Source organism: Balaenoptera ricei, chromosome 6 (genome assembly GCF_028023285.1).
Source record: "Balaenoptera ricei isolate mBalRic1 chromosome 6, mBalRic1.hap2, whole genome shotgun sequence".
In the NCBI taxonomy this organism is placed as follows: domain Eukaryota; kingdom Metazoa; phylum Chordata; class Mammalia; order Artiodactyla; family Balaenopteridae; genus Balaenoptera; species Balaenoptera ricei.
In genome coordinates, this window is record NC_082644.1 from 25,570,087 (window position 1) to 25,590,791 (window position 20,705).

The following is a 20,705-nucleotide window of genomic DNA, read 5'->3' on the forward strand; positions in this document are numbered from 1 at the left end:
GATTTCCCTTTAGCTGCTCACACCAGGGTGGCCCCAGTAAGTCTGTGTGTCCCCAGGGATTGCAGGTACCAGTTCTGAAGGCTGAAGCTTTAGTTCTTGTCCCTGCTGTCCCTTCCTATTCCACTGCAGAGCATTCACCTGCCACTGCCAGAGCCCCTTCTGTGCAGACAGTTCGCACAACACTTACTCTTCATCAGGAGATAAATCTTGCTTATTTGGACCTAGGGCCTGCCTCCCAGGTATCCTGTCTTGAATTAAAATAGATAAATCATACAAATTTGCGCTTAACATATATTTTCAGGGTTTCAGGGTAAAACTTGTGCTTAACTTTTACCTCACAAAAGTAAAGTTGTATCAAAAAAATCACTTACCAGCTGGTTTGCAGTGTGTTTAAATTTAGTGTTATTTTTAATTACTCCGAACATTCTTATCAGCCCAGATGATGGATTAGGTTTTCACTTGTAATTGGCATCATCCAGTGAAAATAGAAAAGCTGGGTAAGAAATCCATATAGGCCTCCTTAGCTTGTGTCATCCTGAGTCTCCTTAGAACCTGAACACCAGGTTATGCATGTGACTGGTGACTGCTCCATCCTGACACCAGGCCTTCTCTGTCCACCCGCTGTAGGTATATGGTGCAATGGCCTGGAGCACGGATACTGCGTCGCCAGGAGCTGGATGCCTTCCTGGCACAGGCGTTGTCCCCCAAACTCTATGAGCCTGATCAGCTGCAGGAGCTCAAGGTAATTGACAAGCCTCATTCCTTGTTTTGGGAAGTCTTGTTTTGGAGTTCTGTGAGACACAGCTAACCTCACCGAGGAGTCACTCAGTGCACTAAACTAGTCATAAAAATGACGTGAACTTAGAGCCTTCAGGGCAAAAGGAATTTCCTTCCCGGTTATGGAAACAGTCAAGTCTACTTTTGTTCGATAAAGATTTTCCCTTGTTTACCAATGGGTGTTTATTCTCGTTTTCCACATCAGGAAATAAACTTGCCTTTTATTTCAGGTGGGGATCCCAAACCCTGGGAGGGCTTGGTCCTAAGAATTTACTAACATCTGGCCAGGATTCTTTTTCTTGTTTCGTTCTGTTGTTCCTAAATACAACATTCGTTTTCTCTAAAAAATAGTCTTTGCCCTCCTAGTACTGTAAATCCCTTTTAAAAAAACCACTTGAAGAACAATGTTATGTCATCATCCCTGTGCCCTTTTAGTCAGCATTTAACATCGTATTCCTTTTAATTTTCCCTTCTAGTATTCCTTTTTTTCTTTAATTGTTTTGACAGTATTAATTTTCTCCATGTTGTCACCTGATTTTTTGGTGTGCTTATCTTTTCAGTGCACTTTTATTAGTCACTGTGTCCACATGGCTGTACTCGCTTTCTAATTTCTACACTAAATTTTAGAAAATTCAAGACTTTTCAGAGTTAGCTCAATTAGTGGATCTGCCTTTTCTTTTTAATGTACAGGGTTTTGTATTTTTTCTTTGCCATTGGTTTGGGTTTTTTTTTGTTGTTGTTTGTGTTTTTTGTTTGTTTTTTACAAAATTTGATTTGTAATCAAGTAATCTCTTTTGACAAAATCGCCTTCACTTTTAGATCCTTTTGCCATTCTTTATGAAGGCGTTCTTTCCCTGCAGAAGAGTTTTAGGCTCATTTGATGGGTTTTCAGTATTCTATTGTTGGGGCTCAATAAACCTCTGGTTTCCCCTAAATTACTGAGTTAAATTCAGTAATCCGGTGTTGACCCTGAACTGTGTGGAGCCCATGTCATTTGTGGTCGCCTTAGGCTTCTGATGACTTTGAAACAAGCTAAACTAAAGACAGCCAAACTTAGGAGAATCTACCTCAAATTGTATTCTTTGTAGTTTAAGCTTTTCTGTTTGTTAGGCAGAAATTATTTTTTTAAATGGTTTTGAATTTAAGTTTTCATTCTAGAATATTTGGCCGGGTGTCCCCCCAAGAGGCTGGTACTAAGTGCAGGCTCTCCCTCCCTGTGTCCTAGCGTGTGGTGCCGTCACCAGCATCTTCATCAGCAGACTGTGCTCAGGGGTGTTGTAAATACTTTTACTAGAGTGTGGTGCCATCCCTCTACCTCTACTTCCTGTTTCTCTTATTTAGATTATTACATCAGTATTGACATCCCAGTTCTGAAAATCAGACCGCCAGGTATCAGGTATGCCCACCAAGCCTTATTCACCATCAACTTGCTTTTACTCAAAGTTCATCTTCTCCCATATCCTTTTCATTTTTGGATCAACACATAGGATATAACTTTTGAAAGACAGTCGCACTCTAAGCTTTCATTTTGGTTCTTTTGAGGTCTTAGTGCTTTCATAATTTTCTCCTGATTCTTCATCTAAAGCCAGGCGTTTCTAGAGCTGTGTTTAGAAAGACCCATTTTATGTGCAGTTACTTCAGGCCCACCACTATCCCTTTGGGTCTTGCTGGTCTGGAGGTCTGTGTTCCTTTCACCAAGGACAGCCTGCATCGTTAGTGCTTCATTCACGAGCACCATAAATTCTGAAAGAGCTGGAAGGGAAAATAACAGCATTCATTGGGGGGAAAGATAGTTGGGGGTTTTTTAAGATCAGAGATCCTCTCAGCTATCAGATTGAGAACTGATAGGAATAATCATTATTTAAATGAACAAAAATCCCTATACAGAGACTGAGGGTCCCAAAATTCAGTGATAGAAAAGTAAATTTCAAAATTGCTTTCTCACTTAACCATTAAAGTTGTTTTGATATTTCAAAAACAATGACGATGCTTTTCTATAAAATACCATTTTCCTGTTGAGGATATAGTCAACTCTTGATTTTTGTTGTTGTTTTAGGGGCCATTATCCAGTTTGTGGATTGCCCAGATCCTGTTTTTCTTCTCCCATTTTTGTCCATTATATGCTTTGAGAATAAATAGGAGAAGAGAAAGAGAAGACCTAATTTTGAACAGTTTGGCCTCTTGATGGCTATTCTGTTAGGAGGTTTGGTGGGAAAAGGTGTTGAAACCGTTGGTTTAAATGAATTTGCAAGAGTTTCGTCTTGTCCAGTCTCTGTCCTCCCGCCATGACCCTGAACAGTTGAGTGTTCTGCGTGGCTCCTTGAGGATCCATGACAATGATTGACAGCCCTCACTTTTTCCCTGGTTTATTTTTGTGGCGCTTCTCCTAGGTTACCAGCACAAACATAATGACTAAGGTAAAATCAGCACTGACGCTGTGTTTGGAGGAGGGCGGGTGAAGGATGAGGAGAAGGACCTTTGCACAGTTTTAATATTTATCCAGTTTCTTTCTCCCTTGCTTTTGACATCCCTATAATTGCCTTAAATTCTTTTAACAGTTTCACATGCCAAGTGCAGAATTAAAAGATGGAAAATGAAGAGCTTTAAAGACAGTAGTAGGGACGTGCAGCATGTCTGTGATACCTGTAAGAATTGTTGTGCGTATAGGTAAATATGACAAATCAAAGTAAGAGTCTGTTGCCCAGTAATTAGAAGTTGGACCAAGTAACCTCAGTGGAATTTGGTTCTTGAACTAATTGGCCAGAGATACATTCTATATTTGTATTTCCTGTAAGATCATAAAATTTTGTCACTATTTTTCTAGTTGAGGAACTTTGAATAATGGTGAATATTTTATCTTATGTGGTATAAGAGAATGAGGTTGGAATGCGAATATTGCAACCATTTCTATGATCAAGGGTTCAGATTCTGGTGCCACCAGATCAGTTTTGTGACCTTGAGCTCTCTGTGACTCAGTTTCTCCATCTATGAAATGGAGTACTAACAGCAGTATCATACATAAGATTGTTGAGATGTTAATGAAATAGTATATGGAAAAATACTTAGAGTGGTGTCTGATACATATTTGTTAAGTGCCCCGTAAATATTAGATAGTATTATGTGTGTAATTAACATTTAGGGAATGAAATATAAAACACCACGTAAAGTAATTAAAAGTTTTTTTGAATGAAGTGAAATCCACACAGCAATTGAGATTTTATTCACATTATTTAGGCAGTTTTTATTTTAAGAATTTTTCTCTATTGAATTAATGGTAGTTGTTATTTCTAAAACAAATTGACTTGAAAATCATTTTTTAAACCCATAAAAACACAGTTCTTCAACTAATGATGAGGCCATTTAAAATGAATATATATGTGTGTGGATAATGTAGATTTATCCATTCCTCCCATCCGCTCACTGGGAGGTTACTTGTTCTAACTAGGGTGCTTCTGTGTTCCACGCACTGGCTCCCATTTCTTAGCCTCAGCACTCAGATGGCCATCTGCCCAAAATGGTTTTGAGCTATATTAGTTAAATAAGGGCTAAGGGTGGCTATGACCAACACCACCAGTGACTAAGAAATGACAGCAGTATCGGATTTCACCAGAAGGACCCTGCTGGCACTTTGTTATAAAGCAGACGTCTTTAGAGCAGCATCGGCACCATCGTTCCCTTCCCCTCAGCCTTGACCTGGTCCTCCCTCCTCTGGCCTGGAAGGCTGTGGGCTGACAGTGAGAGAGCGGCTAGAGGCCTGGTTGCCATCGTCCCTGCAGAGGGGCCGGGGGATGGGTTTCTGCACAGGCAGCCTCCACGCTTGGACTGGCATCGCTGCTGTGCCACTTTCCCACAGCGTCAGTGTTTAGGGAGGAGAAACTCCCTCTTTCTGCCTCAGGACTCAGAAGAAGGGAGTTTCCACTTCCTTTCTGCAGTGCAGAGAAAGGCAAGGCCAGTGGGGATCTAAGTAAGTTAGGTGACTTTTTTTTTTTTTTTCCCATTTTGACCCTCTTTCTCTCCCCTTTCTGCTCATAAATGTAAAAAGGCATCAAATTCTATCATCCTGACCCCACCTGCCCTCAACTGAACATGTTTATTAGTTCCATTTTCTGACACTACATTAGAGAAGCAGGAGCCAGCAGAGGTGGGCTGGGAGGGGTGGACAGACTTCTCCAGGTTCAGGAAGTTCTTTACTGCATTGACTTCAAATTTAAAAAAAAAAAGGGGGGGGGAGGGGGTTGGAAAACACAGTGTTAGCTGATAATGGGGAATGTTGACACTGACAGCACAAAACATCAGATAATCATAAATTCATTAGTATTTGGCACTGGAGTCATCTTTTTTATCTTTAATGAAAAGCCAGTTTACCTGCCACAATTAGGCATTGCTTAGTTTGGTACCCATAAAGACTGCATTCTCAAGATACCATCACCTTAGAAAATAGCGTGGAAGGTGGGAAGACAGAAACCAGGACAGTTAAAACTCAGTCCTGGATAATCCACAAACAAGGTCCTTCACAGATAATCAAGAGTTGACTGTATTTGTCAGTGTTTCTTATCCTACACATTAGATGCTAGAAGAAAGGGCTGTGTGTACAAAGGAAGGCTCACAACACTAATGACTGAGTGAGAAGAACCCACAGATACAAGTCTTTAGATTCTGGTAGTCTGCATGGTTCAAATACAATGTTTTTGCTGTTGTGTTCTTTCATTTATAAGCTATCCATTTCTCCTGAAACATTTTGACAGTCTCATTAATAAGTTGCTATCTAAAACATTAACATATAAAATAATGTAAACATAAAGTACAAACTTTAGAATGAAATTATACCAAGTAATTTTTTAAGATAACTGCTCGAAAAATGCAGAATCTTAGTAGAATATTCCTTTTTACAACATTTCTATTAATATATTACCAGTGTTTAGAATCTTCAGTGTAAAATTTTATTTCGTAAATGAATTGTGGGCTTCTTAACTGCTAAGGAGACTATTAATAATTTGTTACTTTGTCATGTGTCCACCTTAAATACAGCATTACTTTATACTTGTGTAACTCTTTACAAATTCCAAATTGAAATATTTCAGTATGTTTATAAAACAGTCTCTTAAATTTAAATTTGTTAAATAACATAAGTCTTTCTGTTCAGACAAGTCAGTGTTAAGTCACTGTAAGGTAGTGATAGGGCTGCTTATGGGGCATTTGGTTGAGGGGTGTGCTCATTACGTGTGGAGAGTTGTAGTCAGACATTGCAAGAATTGGATACTGTAGTACTCTTACTCCATAGAAATCACTCTTTTCCATTTAAAGATTGAGAACCTCGACCCCCGCGGCATTCAGCTGTCAGCTCTCTTCATGAGTGGCGTGGACATGGCCCTGTTTGCGAACGACGCGTGTGGCCAGCCAGTGCCCTGGGAACACTGCTGTCCTTGGATGTATTTTGATGGGAAGCTCTTCCAGTCCAAACTCCTCAAAGCAAGCCGGGAAAAGACCCCACTCATCGACCTCTGTGATGGTCAGGTCAGTTGCAAGAAAGCAGGCTGGTTGGGGCAGGGAGGAGCGGGTGGCCACCTCCAACCAGAATGAAATAACGCTCACTGGCTAATCTGTTGTCTTTCCTGCCGAATTTGTAATGAGCCTGTGTGACAGGAATTTGATTTAGATTGGGCCCAGCCCAGTGTGTAACTAAATGCCAGTTCAGTGCCCAGCTCAGGATATGCACTTGGTTCTCATTATTCACGGTAATTATATTCTATATATTCGCCTTGAACACTGAATTAGCAAATACTGAACCTTTGCTCTTAGGGGAAATATACGGTTAGGTTCCTGCAAGCCTCCCGTCACATCATCTTTGTCAAACAGTCGATACATAACCTTGTTTTACGTGTGTTTCTGTTTAAATACTTCTTAATGCATATATACTACTAATTCACTCACATTGAACTTATGGCCGACAGCACTATAACTCAGCCTCACCAAAGCTCATTTAACTAACACGTGCATTTTCTCTGTAAGGCACATCACAGCCTAGCACTTGGGAGCACTAGTCAGTACTCAGCACTGCTCTTGGGGCCGTTTCAAACAACAAAATCATTCACAAAAACACGAAAAATGTGGCACTAAGGAGACAGTGAACAGGACACATGTTTACAGTATAACAGCTGAAACACGAAGGCAGTGCTGTCTTCTTCAAGCTCAGGTGGCAACTCAAACTTTATCCCACTTAGCAAATGTCTTCAAATGACTATGAAAATGCCAGGAGTATTGATTTTGAGGTTACAAGTAAATTTTAGCAAGTGGGTAAGTGTGCAGATGTGGAACTCATGAATAATGAGGATTGACTGTACTTTTTAAAAATCCTGATTTAAAAATAAAGTGAAGTAGGTTATGAGGTTATCTTGTCCCTTTATATAAAAGAAACTCACATGTGCTGCAAGCTTTTTAACCTTAGACTACAAAACATGCATTCTCCCACGTGCTGCTTTAGTCAAGCTCAGTCTAAAGACAGATTTACAGAGTAAGCAGATTTTCAATTTCTCTGATTAAAGATTGGTTGCTGGTGTACATATTTATGTATTTATTAACAAAAGACGCTCAAGTTGAATGTTTCTGATGTTTATTCACAGTGGAATTTGACATAACACAAGTTGTATTGTCCACATTTGTGCAGGTTACTGAACAGTCATCTCACAGACAGCCCCACAGACAGATCAGTTGGGCTGTTGTCCTGTCCAGTCTCGAAGAGCTCCAGGCTTCCCTTAAAAAGCATCTATCACTCTGTGCCTCAGTTCCTTCTCTGTAAAATACAGTAAATACCTGACCGAAAATTAAATGGATAGGAAAGTAAATTTTAAAGATGTGAACTAGGCATCATCTACCTCCTGGTCCACAAGTGGAAGGAAGGCTGTGAGCATGATCTGTCTGGACTTAGTCATTGATTTTGAGAACCAAATTCATTTTCAGTTAATAAACTTTATAGTAAATGGTTCTCACCTGAAGATATGCTGAGAAAGTAGAAATTTAAATTCTTGTTTTATAAGATTAAGATTACGAGATGAAGAGGTATCTGTTAATTTTTTTTTTTTTTTTTTTTTTTTGCATTTTTGCTTTTGGGGTCATGTTTGCATTCTGTAAACAAGTGTCACTGAGCAGATTGTGACTGTGTTATTTATGGGTAAATAAGTAGGCATGGCACAGTGGTCAGCATGTCTCATTTCTTTCCTGTTCTTTCCAATTCAATTGAAACCTTGTGAATGAAGTTTTCACATGCCAGTCCTTGACTTCCAGGCCGAGCAAGCTGCCAAGGTAGAAAAGATGCGGCAGAGCATCCTGGAAGGGCTGAACTTCTCCCGGCAGAGCCACCCGCTCCCCTTCCCACCGCCAGCGGCGCTGCCTTTCTACCCCACCTCCGTGTACCCACGGCACTTCGGGCCCGTCCCACCAGCACAGGGCCGAGGGCGGGGCTTTGCAGGTGAGTGTGTCCACCGCTGTATGTAGGGACTTGCTAGAGTGGGGAGACAGACGCACGTACAGCGTGCAGGCCTTCTTAGTGGGCAATATCTTGCTGTGTTGAGACCTTGTAAATAATTGACAGGCTTAGTTATGAAGTTTGCAGCAACATCTCTTCACATTAGAAAGGAGCAAACTTGATCCCGGAAGAGATTATGTATGGGAAAGGGAGCGGGAACTACAAAAGCTATTGCAGAGATAAGATTTTAAAATTGGTCAGTGCAGCTGAAAACTCTGCCCACGTTTGTGATTTAAGATTTTCTCATGTGTGGGGTCAGCGGAGCTCTCCTCCACTAAGGCCACCTCCCAAGCCTGTGGCAGAGCCCACAACAATAGTGTTCGGTCTCCAGAGGCTCCTGCAAGAGCAGGCAAGGCGACATTTCAGTGTTGTTGGTGACAAGAGGGGTCAGGAGTCTCCTCCCTGGCAGCTGATGGTGTAAGAACAACAGCTGAAGGACATGGGGGTTGCTCTACCTGAAAGCCCACTGGTGGCTCTCCCTGAACCCAGTTCCTCATGGCTTCTCCCATCTCTCTCCACCCGGGTCCCACAGGAGTCTGTGGCTTTGGAGGCCCCTATGGGGAAACTGTAGCGACAGGCGCTTACCGTGCCTTCCGCGTGGCGACGGCAGCAGGACACTGCGGAGCGTTCTCAGGCAGTGACAGCAGCAGGACTAGCAAGTCACAGGGCGGTAATTATGCCACACCTCCTCCTAGAGCTTCTGTTTGCCAGCAGCTTCCCGCTTCTTCTGGCTCTTCTTCCTCCTCGTCTGTCCTGACTCCAGCACCATATCCTTCCTGATAGGTCCCCACTCTGGCATTCACTGCTGCTCTTCTCCCAGCCTCTGCCTGCCCCCAGGTCTCTGCAGCAGCTTTGCTGTGGCCCATCTCTGCCTTCCAGAGGGGCCAGTGTGTGTCCACACACAGCCCTTCTTCTGTGCACCTGGCCTCCTAACCACTGTCTCCTGTGATAGAACAGGCTGCCCATTAATACCCAGTGACGTGTTTTTCCTGTCGTATTCCCTAACAGCCCCCTCTGGGGAGAGAGGATGATGCCTGTATAGAAGATTCTAAGGGCATTGTACAGTTCTTGGCATAGAAAACTTTATCACAGTTTGTTTCATAGAAACATTTTTAAAGAAAGATCTAATATCAGATATATAAATAGTCTATTTTAAATTCCCATTGCTTCTCTTCTTATTTGTATTAGGCTTGTGAGGGAGAGAAAAAGTCTTAGCATTTAGTCTTGAAATACTATCTTGTGATTTTGCTGTACTTTGAAGCCCATGACTTGTGACTTTGTCATAAATCCCACATTTTGGGACTGCGGATCTAAACATGGCTATCAAGTCTACGTTACAGGATCACTCAAATACAATTTTGAAGAACTTTTAGGATAGGCAAGCCTTTCTTGACCGGGAATATTTTTCCAGCTCAGTTACTTGCGTACTTACAGAAGCTACCTAGAGACATCTTTTGTAGCAGTAAGACTCTTACAGATGAATGCTGCCCTCTCTCTGTAGCTGTAGGAGCCACTTCTCCTCTCCTACTGCATGCCCCTCTCCTGCCTCCCCTTAGTTCTCCCGGCTGTCCAGGGTGCTTTTCCTCCTGTTACTGCGCATTATGCAGTGCACAGTAACGTGTGTTCTCTGCTTCACAATCGGCTTCAGCTTCTTGCAACCCTTACCTGGAAACTTATGCTGGCCTGCAGTTGTGATAAAATACTGTGGTGGCAGGGAGGGCAGGAGGGGGGAGTTCTGACTATGAACATTGTTTGGTCAGAAGTGGTTTTTTAGTCTGAAATGACAAGAGGAACCTGCTTCTTAACTTCCACCAAATTGTGTCTGGAATTCGGATCTGTGCTGTCCAGTATAGTAGCCACTGGCCACATGTGGCTCTCGAGCACTTGAACTGTGGCTCATCCAAACTGAGCTGTGTCCTAAGCACACATCTAATTTTACAGACTTAATACAGAAAAAAGAATGTAAAATGTCTCATTAGTAGTTGTTTTTTATATTGATTACATGTTGAAATTAATGTTAATTTGGGTATATTGGGTTAAATAAAATATACTTTTTTTTTTTTTTTTTTGGCTGCACCATGTGGCATGCGGCATCTCAGTTCCCCGACCAGGGATCGAACCCATGCCCCCTGCATTGGGAGCGCAGAGTCTTAACCACTGGACTGCCAGGGAACTCCCTAAAATATACATTACTAATATTTATTTCATGTGTTTCTTTGTACTTTCTTAATGTGGCTACTAGAAAATGTAAGGCTTGTTGTAGATTTTGTTGAACAGCGCTACTTGGCTGTTAATCATCATGGCTAATACCAAGATGATGGAGAATTTATTATAATCCATTCATGTGCCAGAAAAGAAGATGCTTGAGGTTCTGTTTTGTTTTGTTTTTATCAGAAATTTTGGTACCAACTAATTGTTTGAGGATTTTCTTAGGTAAGTCAGAAAACCTTAGAATATGCAGGCTACCAGTAATTAATAGAAGTTAGTGAATACAATGAATATTTGTAACCCTGTCTAAGGAAATTATTGTTTAATAATGCAATAAGAAGTAACAGGCTAGCTTTACTGATTAATTTCTGTAATGTTTAGTTAAGGTAGTAAACTTATAAGTAATTACCCAAAGAGAAAGACATTCTGAGTTTGCAGATTTCCATCTTGGTAATATAGAAGGTGTGCCATATGCACCCAATACTTTATTGGATCTATTTCTACCTAACAGTCGTGCTCATTTTGCAGTTGTAACCTATTTCAGTTGTCATGGGTTCTTTAAATAGCCAACACAGTTGTCTTACTTTCAGGTGTATTTTTAACAACAGCTTAAAAATAAAACCATTAAAATCAAACTCGTGCACATAGATAGTTCACATAATAAACAAGTCTTCACAAAGCAAGAGAAAGGGGCTTCATATGAAATGGAAACCACATTTGAAAAGAAATTGCTTGCTTATTTCTCTTTGCTAGTCCTGTGATTGTAAAGATTTTTTTTCATCTACTTTTGTGCAGGAATCCAACCTATACCTTCTCAGGGAGGGAAGCTAGAAATAGCCGGCACCGTGGTTGGCCACTGGGCTGGGAGCAGACGGGGCCGTGGAGGCCGTGGGCCTTTCCCCCTACAGGTAGTTTCTGTTGGAGGACCAGCAAGAGGGTAAGTTGTGAACAATGAAAATGTATTTGTATAAACTTAAAAAAACAGCCTCTTACTTGTTACTTTAATCATGAGTTTACTAGGAACATTTTTACATCATTAAATACATTCTTCTTTCACATCATTCTTAGTGGTTGTATAGGAATCCATTATATATAGCATTATGTAATTATTTAAACCATTATTAAATAATTATCCAAAAATTACTCAATTAACCATTTTTTAATGTTTTTAAAAAATCATTTTTGAAGTGCATTATTTTTAAAATTGAATACCCTGGATATATACCAAAAAAATAAGATTGATTACTTGGACTAAATCTTTGGCGTGACCATGATTTAATAAAGTTTGTGCTTCCTATAGCATAGACTAGACACCTTTAAATCCATCTGATATTATTTTAAATGTTTAAATGTTATCTGTAACAGATTCAAGTCTGCTTGTTTTCGTCCTCTTTTATGTGTCTAGGCGTCCAAGAGGAGTTATTTCCACTCCAGTGATCAGAACATTTGGAAGAGGTGGAAGGTACTATGGCAGAGGCTATAAAAACCAGGGTGCGATTCAGGTAATAACACAACATAGTGCTAGTACCAGTTCACTCCTGAGTGCCTGATCGTCCCAGGCCAGTGTTTCAGTGCCTGTGTCCAGACAGGAGGGGCGTCAGAATGTTTCTGTAGCTATTGAGCTTCTAACACAATAGCGGCACATGGTGCTTACCAGATCATTTTAGCATCACTTGTGGTAAAGAGAGCATGATCTCGTGTTCACATGCTGTACATAGGAATTTAGCTGAGAATAATCCAGGAGCTATTAATGCTGTTTATATTATAAAACATTACGTAGGTAAATCACATTTAGGATTTAAAAGAAAATTGTGACTTTAAATCCTGGAACAGTGCATCTTTTTCTCCTCCTGGACCATCGTGACTAGCTGTTCCCTGAAAGGATCAGCTTATGAGAAAATAAAGTCACGTCTGTCTTCATGAAAGAGCTAGAACTTTCTTCAGCTTTGGATATTCCATTTTAGGACCTGGATTCTGATGAACTTCCCCTTGAGAACAATCTTTTAAAAACACCAATCAGCCCTAACAATGTGTATTATGTTGTCTCACTTACTGAATTATGGTGTTTAGTCAAAGTACAGTTTTTTCCCATAGTGTCCTTGTAAACATTAAGAGGAGTACACTCTTGTGACTCATTTATTAATAACCCATATTTGGAAACTTACTTGGCCAAGAGAAAATAAAACTTCTGCCTTTGCCTGGTGATCTTAGCGTCTTGGTAGCTTCTGTTTTGATGAAATACATCAAGCAAGTCAAGTGCAGAGGCAGTCTCTTTCCTGAAAGCAGGCCCAGGCAGCCCCTCTTTGCAGCACAGCATCCAGCAAGGGGGAGGTACTCAGCTCATTCTGGCTCTCCTGTAGCCCCACCCTGACCTTCCTCAGCCTTCACCAAAATGCCCTTTTGAGCTAGAGGCACTCTCGGCCTCTCGACAGGTTTACAAGAGGGAGGAGAACTTCATTCTTACTGGTTCTCCAGAGCTCGTCCTATAAAAATGCCTCTGGTTGTACGTTATGGTCATACATGGTGGATACAGGGGCCTTTCCTAAGCTGGTAGTGGGGAATATGTGTCCCTATGTTGCTTAAGCACTTTTATTTTGATTTTAATATAAAACCTAGATACCAAAAACCACACACACACACAAATGTAGCTTAATGAGTTATAAGTCAAATAGCCATGTGGCCATCACCTGTGTGATGAATAGCATTTTCCCAGCCATACCAAGAGCCCCTCACGGGCCCAATCCCAACACCAACCTCCTGCCTCCCTCTGCACAAAATAACTACAACCCTGGAGTTTTACACTCAGTTATTTCTCCCTTGTCTCTTTCTGGTTTTATCACTCACATGTGCGTTCCTAGACACTGATGTTGAATTGTGTTCATTTTCTTATAGTTTGCTATGTCTTCTAAGTCTCTCTGAATCAGCAGGCTTCCCTCCCTCCGTTTCTTTTCCTTCACTTATCTATTGAAGGACAACCCAGGTAATTTCACCTGCAGACTTCCGGCTTTTGCCGAGTGCACACTCATACTCATGGTGCTGTTCCCCATGTGGCTCTGACCTTTCTTGCCCGCTGGTAGCTGGATCTGGATGCTGCATCGGACTTCAGTTTGTCCCTGTGGCAAGACTGTAGTGTGTGCTTTCATGTCTGCTTATCTATTTTTATGTTAGGACCTGTTAATCCATTCATATACTGCAGATTGCAAAATGAAGATATTCTCATTCAGTCATTTCTTTTTCTTTATTTATTGGGGTATTTTTATAAAAAGATGCTTCCCATTGCTTTCTGTTTGGTGCCTGAGTATTACAGCCCTTACAGGAACTAGGTCAACACATGGTTTTTTGTAGCTCACCTCACCCATCCTTGGCCACTGAGCCCTTTGCCGTGACCTCTAGTCTTCAGTAGCTTCCTGTGTGGTGTATCACCCAGCCCAGCAGATCAGTGACAGTCGTTTCTCTTAGTTTCTCAGTTTCTTTAGTGAGAAATGGCATTTCAAGTAGGAGCACCAATGGACCCTGGCTGCCATAGGGTCAGTCATGGTTCCTAGTGTTCTGTGTACATAGACACACAGAGTCCTGTTTCTTTATATATGTAAACACACACACAACCGATATGCCTTTTTATTTTATTTTTTAAAGGTATGATTCTCATGAATTCACACTGATGTTTCCAGTTCAAACTGAGGACTATAGGCTCTTATTTAGTCTCATTTCTGTTACATCTCTATGTTCTTTCTTCTACACCAAATCACCATTTCTAGGCTTTTCCTATGAACAGAGCTAGAGGGAAAAGGTGTACACATCCACACTCACGTATACTATGCACACACAAACATATATACATGTAATCTGCTTTTTTCCTCCCTAATTAAACTGACTCTTCTTATTCAAATTTAGGATTTCAGGAATTTGACTTAACCTTTACTGTTTATATCAGTATGTCTTTTCTTCCCTTCTGAGAATCTTGGTTCCTAAGAACCCGGAGGGTGATTAAATTAGAACATCCCATAACTCATTATTTACTTCATCCCACATTGCATACACAGTCTGCTAGGAATAGCTAATTCTTCCATCAACAGCACAATCACTGGGAACAATTAAAAGAAAATGTTGGTATATGCTTCTCCCATTTTCCCCCGTCATCCTCACAGTTTTGAAAAATAGCTTTGCCACTATGGTCTACATTGGCCAAAGTATACTCCTTTCAGCCACATTTGTCCAGGGTTCGTAGATAATTGTGTCCCGTGCCCCACCAGCCTTGAGTCTGCTGGTCCATTTTGTCCCTCTAAGGCTCTTTCTTTAGTGGGTTCCTAGGGAAGACTTAGGAAAACAGTGTTTAATTTGAAAACGGTTTATTTTCCTAGCAATTAGAAATACTGGTTCACATCTTCTCAAGTGACTTACACATTATATGATTTTCCTCTGTTATAAAGCTTTGCTGTTAAAGGCTAATAATAATTGAATTGTCTTTCCCTTTGAAGGGAAAAGACATTTGCTGTTTTGGCCTAAATGCCTAAATTGTTTTCGTTTTTCCATCGAAGTTTAGTGACATGCCCTGCTGCTGGTTGTTCTTGGTCAGTGCACTCGGTATGCAATGCTTTCTTTCCAAATGCAATTTCAAATTTGTTTTATGTCAGAAAATTTTCTTGAATTCCTAGTTTTTCATTTCAGTTCTTTTGCTTTGCTTTGTTTTCATCTCTGGTGCTCCTGTTGTACTAGTCCTTCTGGGTCTGTCTTCAGTGTTTGGCATACTCTTGATTCCTTTTCGTCTCTTCCTTTCTTTTTTGAGATGTAACTCATATACTATACAATTCACCTGTTTAAAGTGTATAATTCAGTCTCTTCCTAAGGTCATATGCAATCACCGTTAATTCCAGAACATTCGTCACCCCAAAAGAAACCCCTTATTCATGAGCAGTCAATACACCCCACCCCCATGGTCTCTGGTGGCTCTGCTTTCTGTCTGGAGTTGCTCTCTGTACATTTCATGTAAATGCACATGTTGTGCCCCATACCAGGACTTCATTCCGTATTATTGCTGAGTGATGCTCCATTATATAGATGCACTACATTTTGTTTACTTGTTCATCAGTTGATGGACATTTAGATTGTTTCCACTTTTTGACTATTATGAATAATGCTGCTATGAACATATATGTACAAGTTTGGTTTTTTCCCCCCGGTTTTATTGAGATGTAATTGACACATAATATTATATTAGTTTCATGTGTACAGCATAATGATTCGATATTTGTATTTATTGCAAAATGATCACCACAGTAAGTCTAGTTAACATCCATCACCACACATAATTACAAATTTCTTCTTCTCGTGATGAGAAATCTTTTAAGTGATGAGTATATCTTGTGATGAGTGTATCTTTTAAGATATATACTCTTTTAGCAACTTTCAAATATATGAGTACTGTTAACTATCTCTTTTAGCAACTTTCAAATATATGAGTACTGTTAACTATAAGAGTGTTGTTAACTACTGTTAACAACTTTCAAATATATAAGAGTACTGTTAACTGTTAACTACACATTTTCAATTCTCTTCAGTATGCACGTAGGAGTGAATTTCTGGGTCATATGGTAACTCTGTGTTTAAGCATTTGAGGAACTGCAAAACTGTTTTCAAAATGGCTGCACCATTTTCCATTCCTATCAGCAATGTATGAGGATTCCAATTCTCTACATGCATGTCAGCATTTGCTACTATCTGTTGTTGAGTTTGGCCATCCTAGTGGGTATGAAATGGTATCTCATTGTGGTTTTGATCTGCATTTCCCTTTCTTCATCTCTCTGATTTAAAAAATTTTGTTCTTTCACCTTCAGGTACTATGATGTTTATTTGGTGTTGTTTCTTCTAGTTTAGTGTTCATTTCTCGAATTATTTTTTCTTTATTTTTAAATTCTTCCCAAAGTTTTTCACCTCACTTTATGGCTTTTCCTGGTTTAGTCTGTGCTCCTCTTCCTCAACCTGTCCTGTCACAGCCTGTTTTAAAATCAAAGGAAGCAGTCTTGGTCTTTTATTGACATGCCTTTCTGATGTATTTCATTGTCCTTAGGGGTGTTGTTCCATCTTTTATTGCCATAATGTGTGGATTCCTTGGTACTTCCTGTTGCTTGTTTTTAAGTGAAAGTAGTATTCTTGCACCTTGAGAAGGACAGATGATGAAGGGCAGCTTGTTTCCTAAGAGTCTCTGGCCTTCCTTTCTCTGTTGCTGCCATCCTGATGGGGCCAGTTCTGATACGATGTGTCAGTGGGACAGAGGAGGCGGTGCTGCCCCGTGCTTGTGGTGCGTATAGTGGTGGGGGACTCCTTGCAGTGGCCTACGCTTATGGGAAGAATTAGCTGTAGAGAGGGGGAGTGTCTGTTTCCAAACAGGTACAGACTGGCTTTCTTTCTTAGTCTTCCTGCATCCTTCATAACTATAGGGAGGTTCCCTAATAAGCAGGCGCCTCAACACATTTCATGTAGCAGGCACCCATGGGGAAACTGCTTAATCACCACTGGCAATACTCTGCCACAAGTGTGTGTTTAGTCTGGCAAGTGGACTTTTCCTCGAGAGAGTGAGGGTTTTGAGATTTGAAAGCATGTAATTGAAGTCTTCAGTATTATTTTTCTCCGCTTCTTGGCCCTCCTATATTTTTATATTATGCTTCTCAAGGTTCCAAGAGAATGACAGTAGTATTGACTTCTAGAAAAGTTTACATGAGTGTTTCTGAACTATAGGATTGAAAACTAAAATGAGAACAGTCCTTCTGGGTCTGTTGAACAGTCCTTCTGGGTCTGGGTCTGTGTAAAATTGAGCCCAAATGGGGAACATGGTAGCCCGTGGTGTACAAGAGGGTGTCTCTAAAGTAAGGGTGATAGGTACCTCCAGTTCCACTCTGTATATAGACTACAGAGTGGATAGAGTATATAATAGAATGTTTAGAGTATAGAAAATTTAGATGACAGAATGGATAGCGTATAAAATAGAATGTATAGAGTGGATAGATTATAGAGTGTATATGGACTGTAAAGTATAGAGAGTACAGTTGACCCTCGGACAATGCCGACTCTCTGCGCAGTTGAAAATCCACATATAACTTTACAGTCAGCCCTCCTCCATATCCACAGTTCCACATCCGCAGATTCAACCAACTGTGGATCATGTAGTACTGTAGTCTGTGTTTATTGAAAAAAACCCGCATAATGGCGGACTTGCGCAGTTCAAATCCATGTTGTTCAAGGGTCAACTGTATAGAGAATGTATAGAGTATATAATAGAATATGTAGAGAATAGCTTGCATAGAGTATATAATAGAATGTAGAGAGTATATAGAGTATACAATAGAATATGTAGAGTTTAGAGAATATAGATTATGGAGGATATAGAGTATATAATGGAATGTATAGAGAGTATACACAGTATAAAATGCATAGGGTGGAGAGTACATAACAATGAGAGACACAGCCATGCACTCGCTGTGTTCTGTTCTTAAATCTGCAGTGAGTGTCATCAGGCCTCAGCTGGTGTCTCCTCTCTCCCGCTGTTTATCAAAAAGTGCCTTATCGCTTGCTGTGCTTCATTTTAAATAGGGCAAGCCTCCTTATGCTGCTTCAGCAGAAGAAGTGGCCAAAGAACTGAAGTCGAGATCCGGGGAATCTAAATCCTCCGCTGTGTCTTCAGACGGGTCCCTGGCTGAAAACGGAGCGGTGGCTGAGGAGAAGCCGGCTCCCCAGATGAATGGGAACGCGGGCGACACCAGGGCCCCCAGCCACTCGGAAAGTGCCTTGAACAATGACTCTAAGACGTGCAATACAAATCCTCACTTAAATGCACTAAGTACAGACAGTGCTTGCCGTAGAGCTGATGCTCTGGAGGCAGCTGTCTTAAAGAAAGAAGAGTAAACTTATTTTTTATAGAGGGTGAAGGATGCTGGAAGGGTAAGGATTTAGGAATATCTGGAGAGAAAGAGAGCCTACAGTTATGTACATTTTTTCCTTTCCGTAAGAGAAAAATGAGGACTTTGGAAATTCGGATCCCTCTTTGATATCAGAGATTTAAACAACACATTTTTAGTTTTAACCAGTTGTAGTCAAAATGCTACAATAAAACAAAAAGAGAGAAAGAAAATGAAGAGCATTTGACTCCCACACTTAAAATGAAGTACACACAAAGTTTAAACTGGTTAATGACAAAAGCCTATAGCTGTGTTTCTTGAACTATAAAGAAAACAAATTTTGGCAGTCTTTAAGTATATATAGCTTAAAATATCATTTTTAGCATTTGGCACCATATGTATGCCATTATCTTTGATTTTGCATTACTGTTCACAAGAAAGCTTTGTCTAAGGCTTTGATTTTATGATTATGAAAGAAATTAGGCACAACCACAGTTTTTCTTTCTTACTTAAATTTCATCACTGTTGATGTGGTTCTTTTGTGTTAAAAAAAAAAGTGCAACTATCAAAACTGAAAAAACTATAGAGTAATATTGCCGTTCTGCTGATTTTAAATATACAGTACATCATACATACTTTACAAGCAAGTTAAATGGAGATAAAGTTGAAATCATAGAAGATGCAAATGACCTTTCAAAATCAACACACTGTGTTCTGAAACTTTTCGTGACTTAATACCATGCATCTGTGATCAATGAACTATGTGGTTTTGAATCGGACGTAGACCATTAGTGCTACTACTTGAGCTAAACTTCTGCATGGTTCATAATTTTTAAAGTGTGTAGTTAATATTATGCATGTTATTGTCCTTTCTTCCATTCTTACCAGTATGTGCCCATTTGCAAAACAAAAATGCTAATAATCAGTAATAGTCCTATAAAAGATGTTAACTCTGTTTAGTCATTGACTGATCTTGCTCTAACCTTAAAATTTTGTGATTATTGACCTCTGTTGCATTTATTCTAAAACCCCCCAAATTATCTAGCTGTTTCGAATATCAACATTACCCTGGTGTATTCACTGCTGTATGCATTATTGTTCTTTGTTGCTGTTTTATGCCTTCATATTAGCAAAATATGAAATTCTGTGAAAAACAAAAAAAAAATCCCTTTGATCTTTAAAAAAAAAAAAAAAACAACCCCCCCTTCTGTAGCAGGAAACAAATTGCTTGTTCTTGAGAACTTTCCCATCAAGAATTTAGTAGAAGCAGGTATACTTATATCATTTTGATGTTTTTGTTAATGTTTCCAAACAATGTACTTTGAAATCAGAATCACTTCTTATTCGTTTTCATATAATTCTCCTGATGCTCTTCATCACACATTAGTGATCAGAAATGAGATGTAATTCCCCAATCCCTGCCCGCAAGACCTGAGTAGGATCTTACTGTAAGTTGAAGGGAGTTTTGCCCTAACTCATGGATTGTGCAAGAATGAACTGCTGTTGGGTTTGACTGATTGTAGATGGGTTGTGGTGTGGTGTATCTGAAGGCTATTGAATGCAACTTACAATGCTTAATAAAAATCTTTATTCTTTTAGTATAAAGATGGTACGGCTTTTAAATTCCTTGTAAAAACATACATTTTACTGAGGTTTAATTCAAATTGAAACAGCTACTGAAGAGCTTAGTCAAATAACCAAAATTTAGAAATATTTTGCCCATTGCAGGTAATTCCAGGTTTCTAGCTCTAAAGAAACATATGTGGTCAAAATGCAAGTTATGCTGATATCTGAATTTCATAGTTACAAAAAAACATTCTCTGATAGAGCAGGCTTAGAAATAGAAATTTAATTTTAAAAAAAAAGCCCAAGGAAGAAATACATTTGATCTTGATTAAACCGCTTTTTTTTTTTTTTACCAGATCCATACTATATTCAGATTTGTTTCGTTATTACTTAATGTCTTTTTTTGTTCTAGTATCTACCACATTATATTTAGTTGTTATGTCTCCTTAGGCTCTTCGTTCTGACATTTTCTCAGACTTTCCTTGTTTTTGGTGACCTTGTGACAGCCTTGAGGAGTAGTCAGATATTTTGTTGAATGTCTTGTAACTGTGATTTGTCTGATTTTTTTTTTTTTTTTATGAGTGGACTGGGGTTAGGCTACATAAAATTAACATGCCTTATCACCATTGATAGCGACCTTGATCATCTGGCTGAGTTAGTGTTGGTCAGGTCTCTTCACTGTAAGGTTGCCAGCCCCTACTCCTTTCCATACTGTGCTCTTTGATAGAGCCACCATGTGG

The 20,705-nt window shown here is 39.9% G+C and overlaps 1 protein-coding gene across 2 annotated transcripts in view; it reads left to right on the forward strand.

The window, feature by feature from the left end:
• Window positions 1–20,004, forward strand: part of FAM120A (family with sequence similarity 120 member A) — a 103,303-nt gene extending 83,299 nt beyond the window's left edge. Inside the window, exons 12-18 of one of the 2 annotated variants that reach the window (XM_059927063.1) lie at window positions 628–742; window positions 6,082–6,291; window positions 8,059–8,242; window positions 8,832–8,969; window positions 11,303–11,444; window positions 11,913–12,009; window positions 18,095–20,004. In XM_059927063.1, the coding sequence (XP_059783046.1) occupies window positions 628–742; window positions 6,082–6,291; window positions 8,059–8,242; window positions 8,832–8,969; window positions 11,303–11,444; window positions 11,913–12,009; window positions 18,095–18,406 (1,198 nt within the window). In that variant the 3' untranslated portion in view covers window positions 18,407–20,004. Of the gene's footprint in view, window positions 1–627; window positions 743–2,118; window positions 2,174–6,081; window positions 6,292–8,058; window positions 8,243–8,831; window positions 8,970–11,302; window positions 11,445–11,912; window positions 12,010–18,094 lie in introns of those variants that run through there. The other variant, XM_059927064.1, reaches the window with a different exon arrangement.
• Window positions 20,005–20,705: the final 701 nt, after the last annotated feature.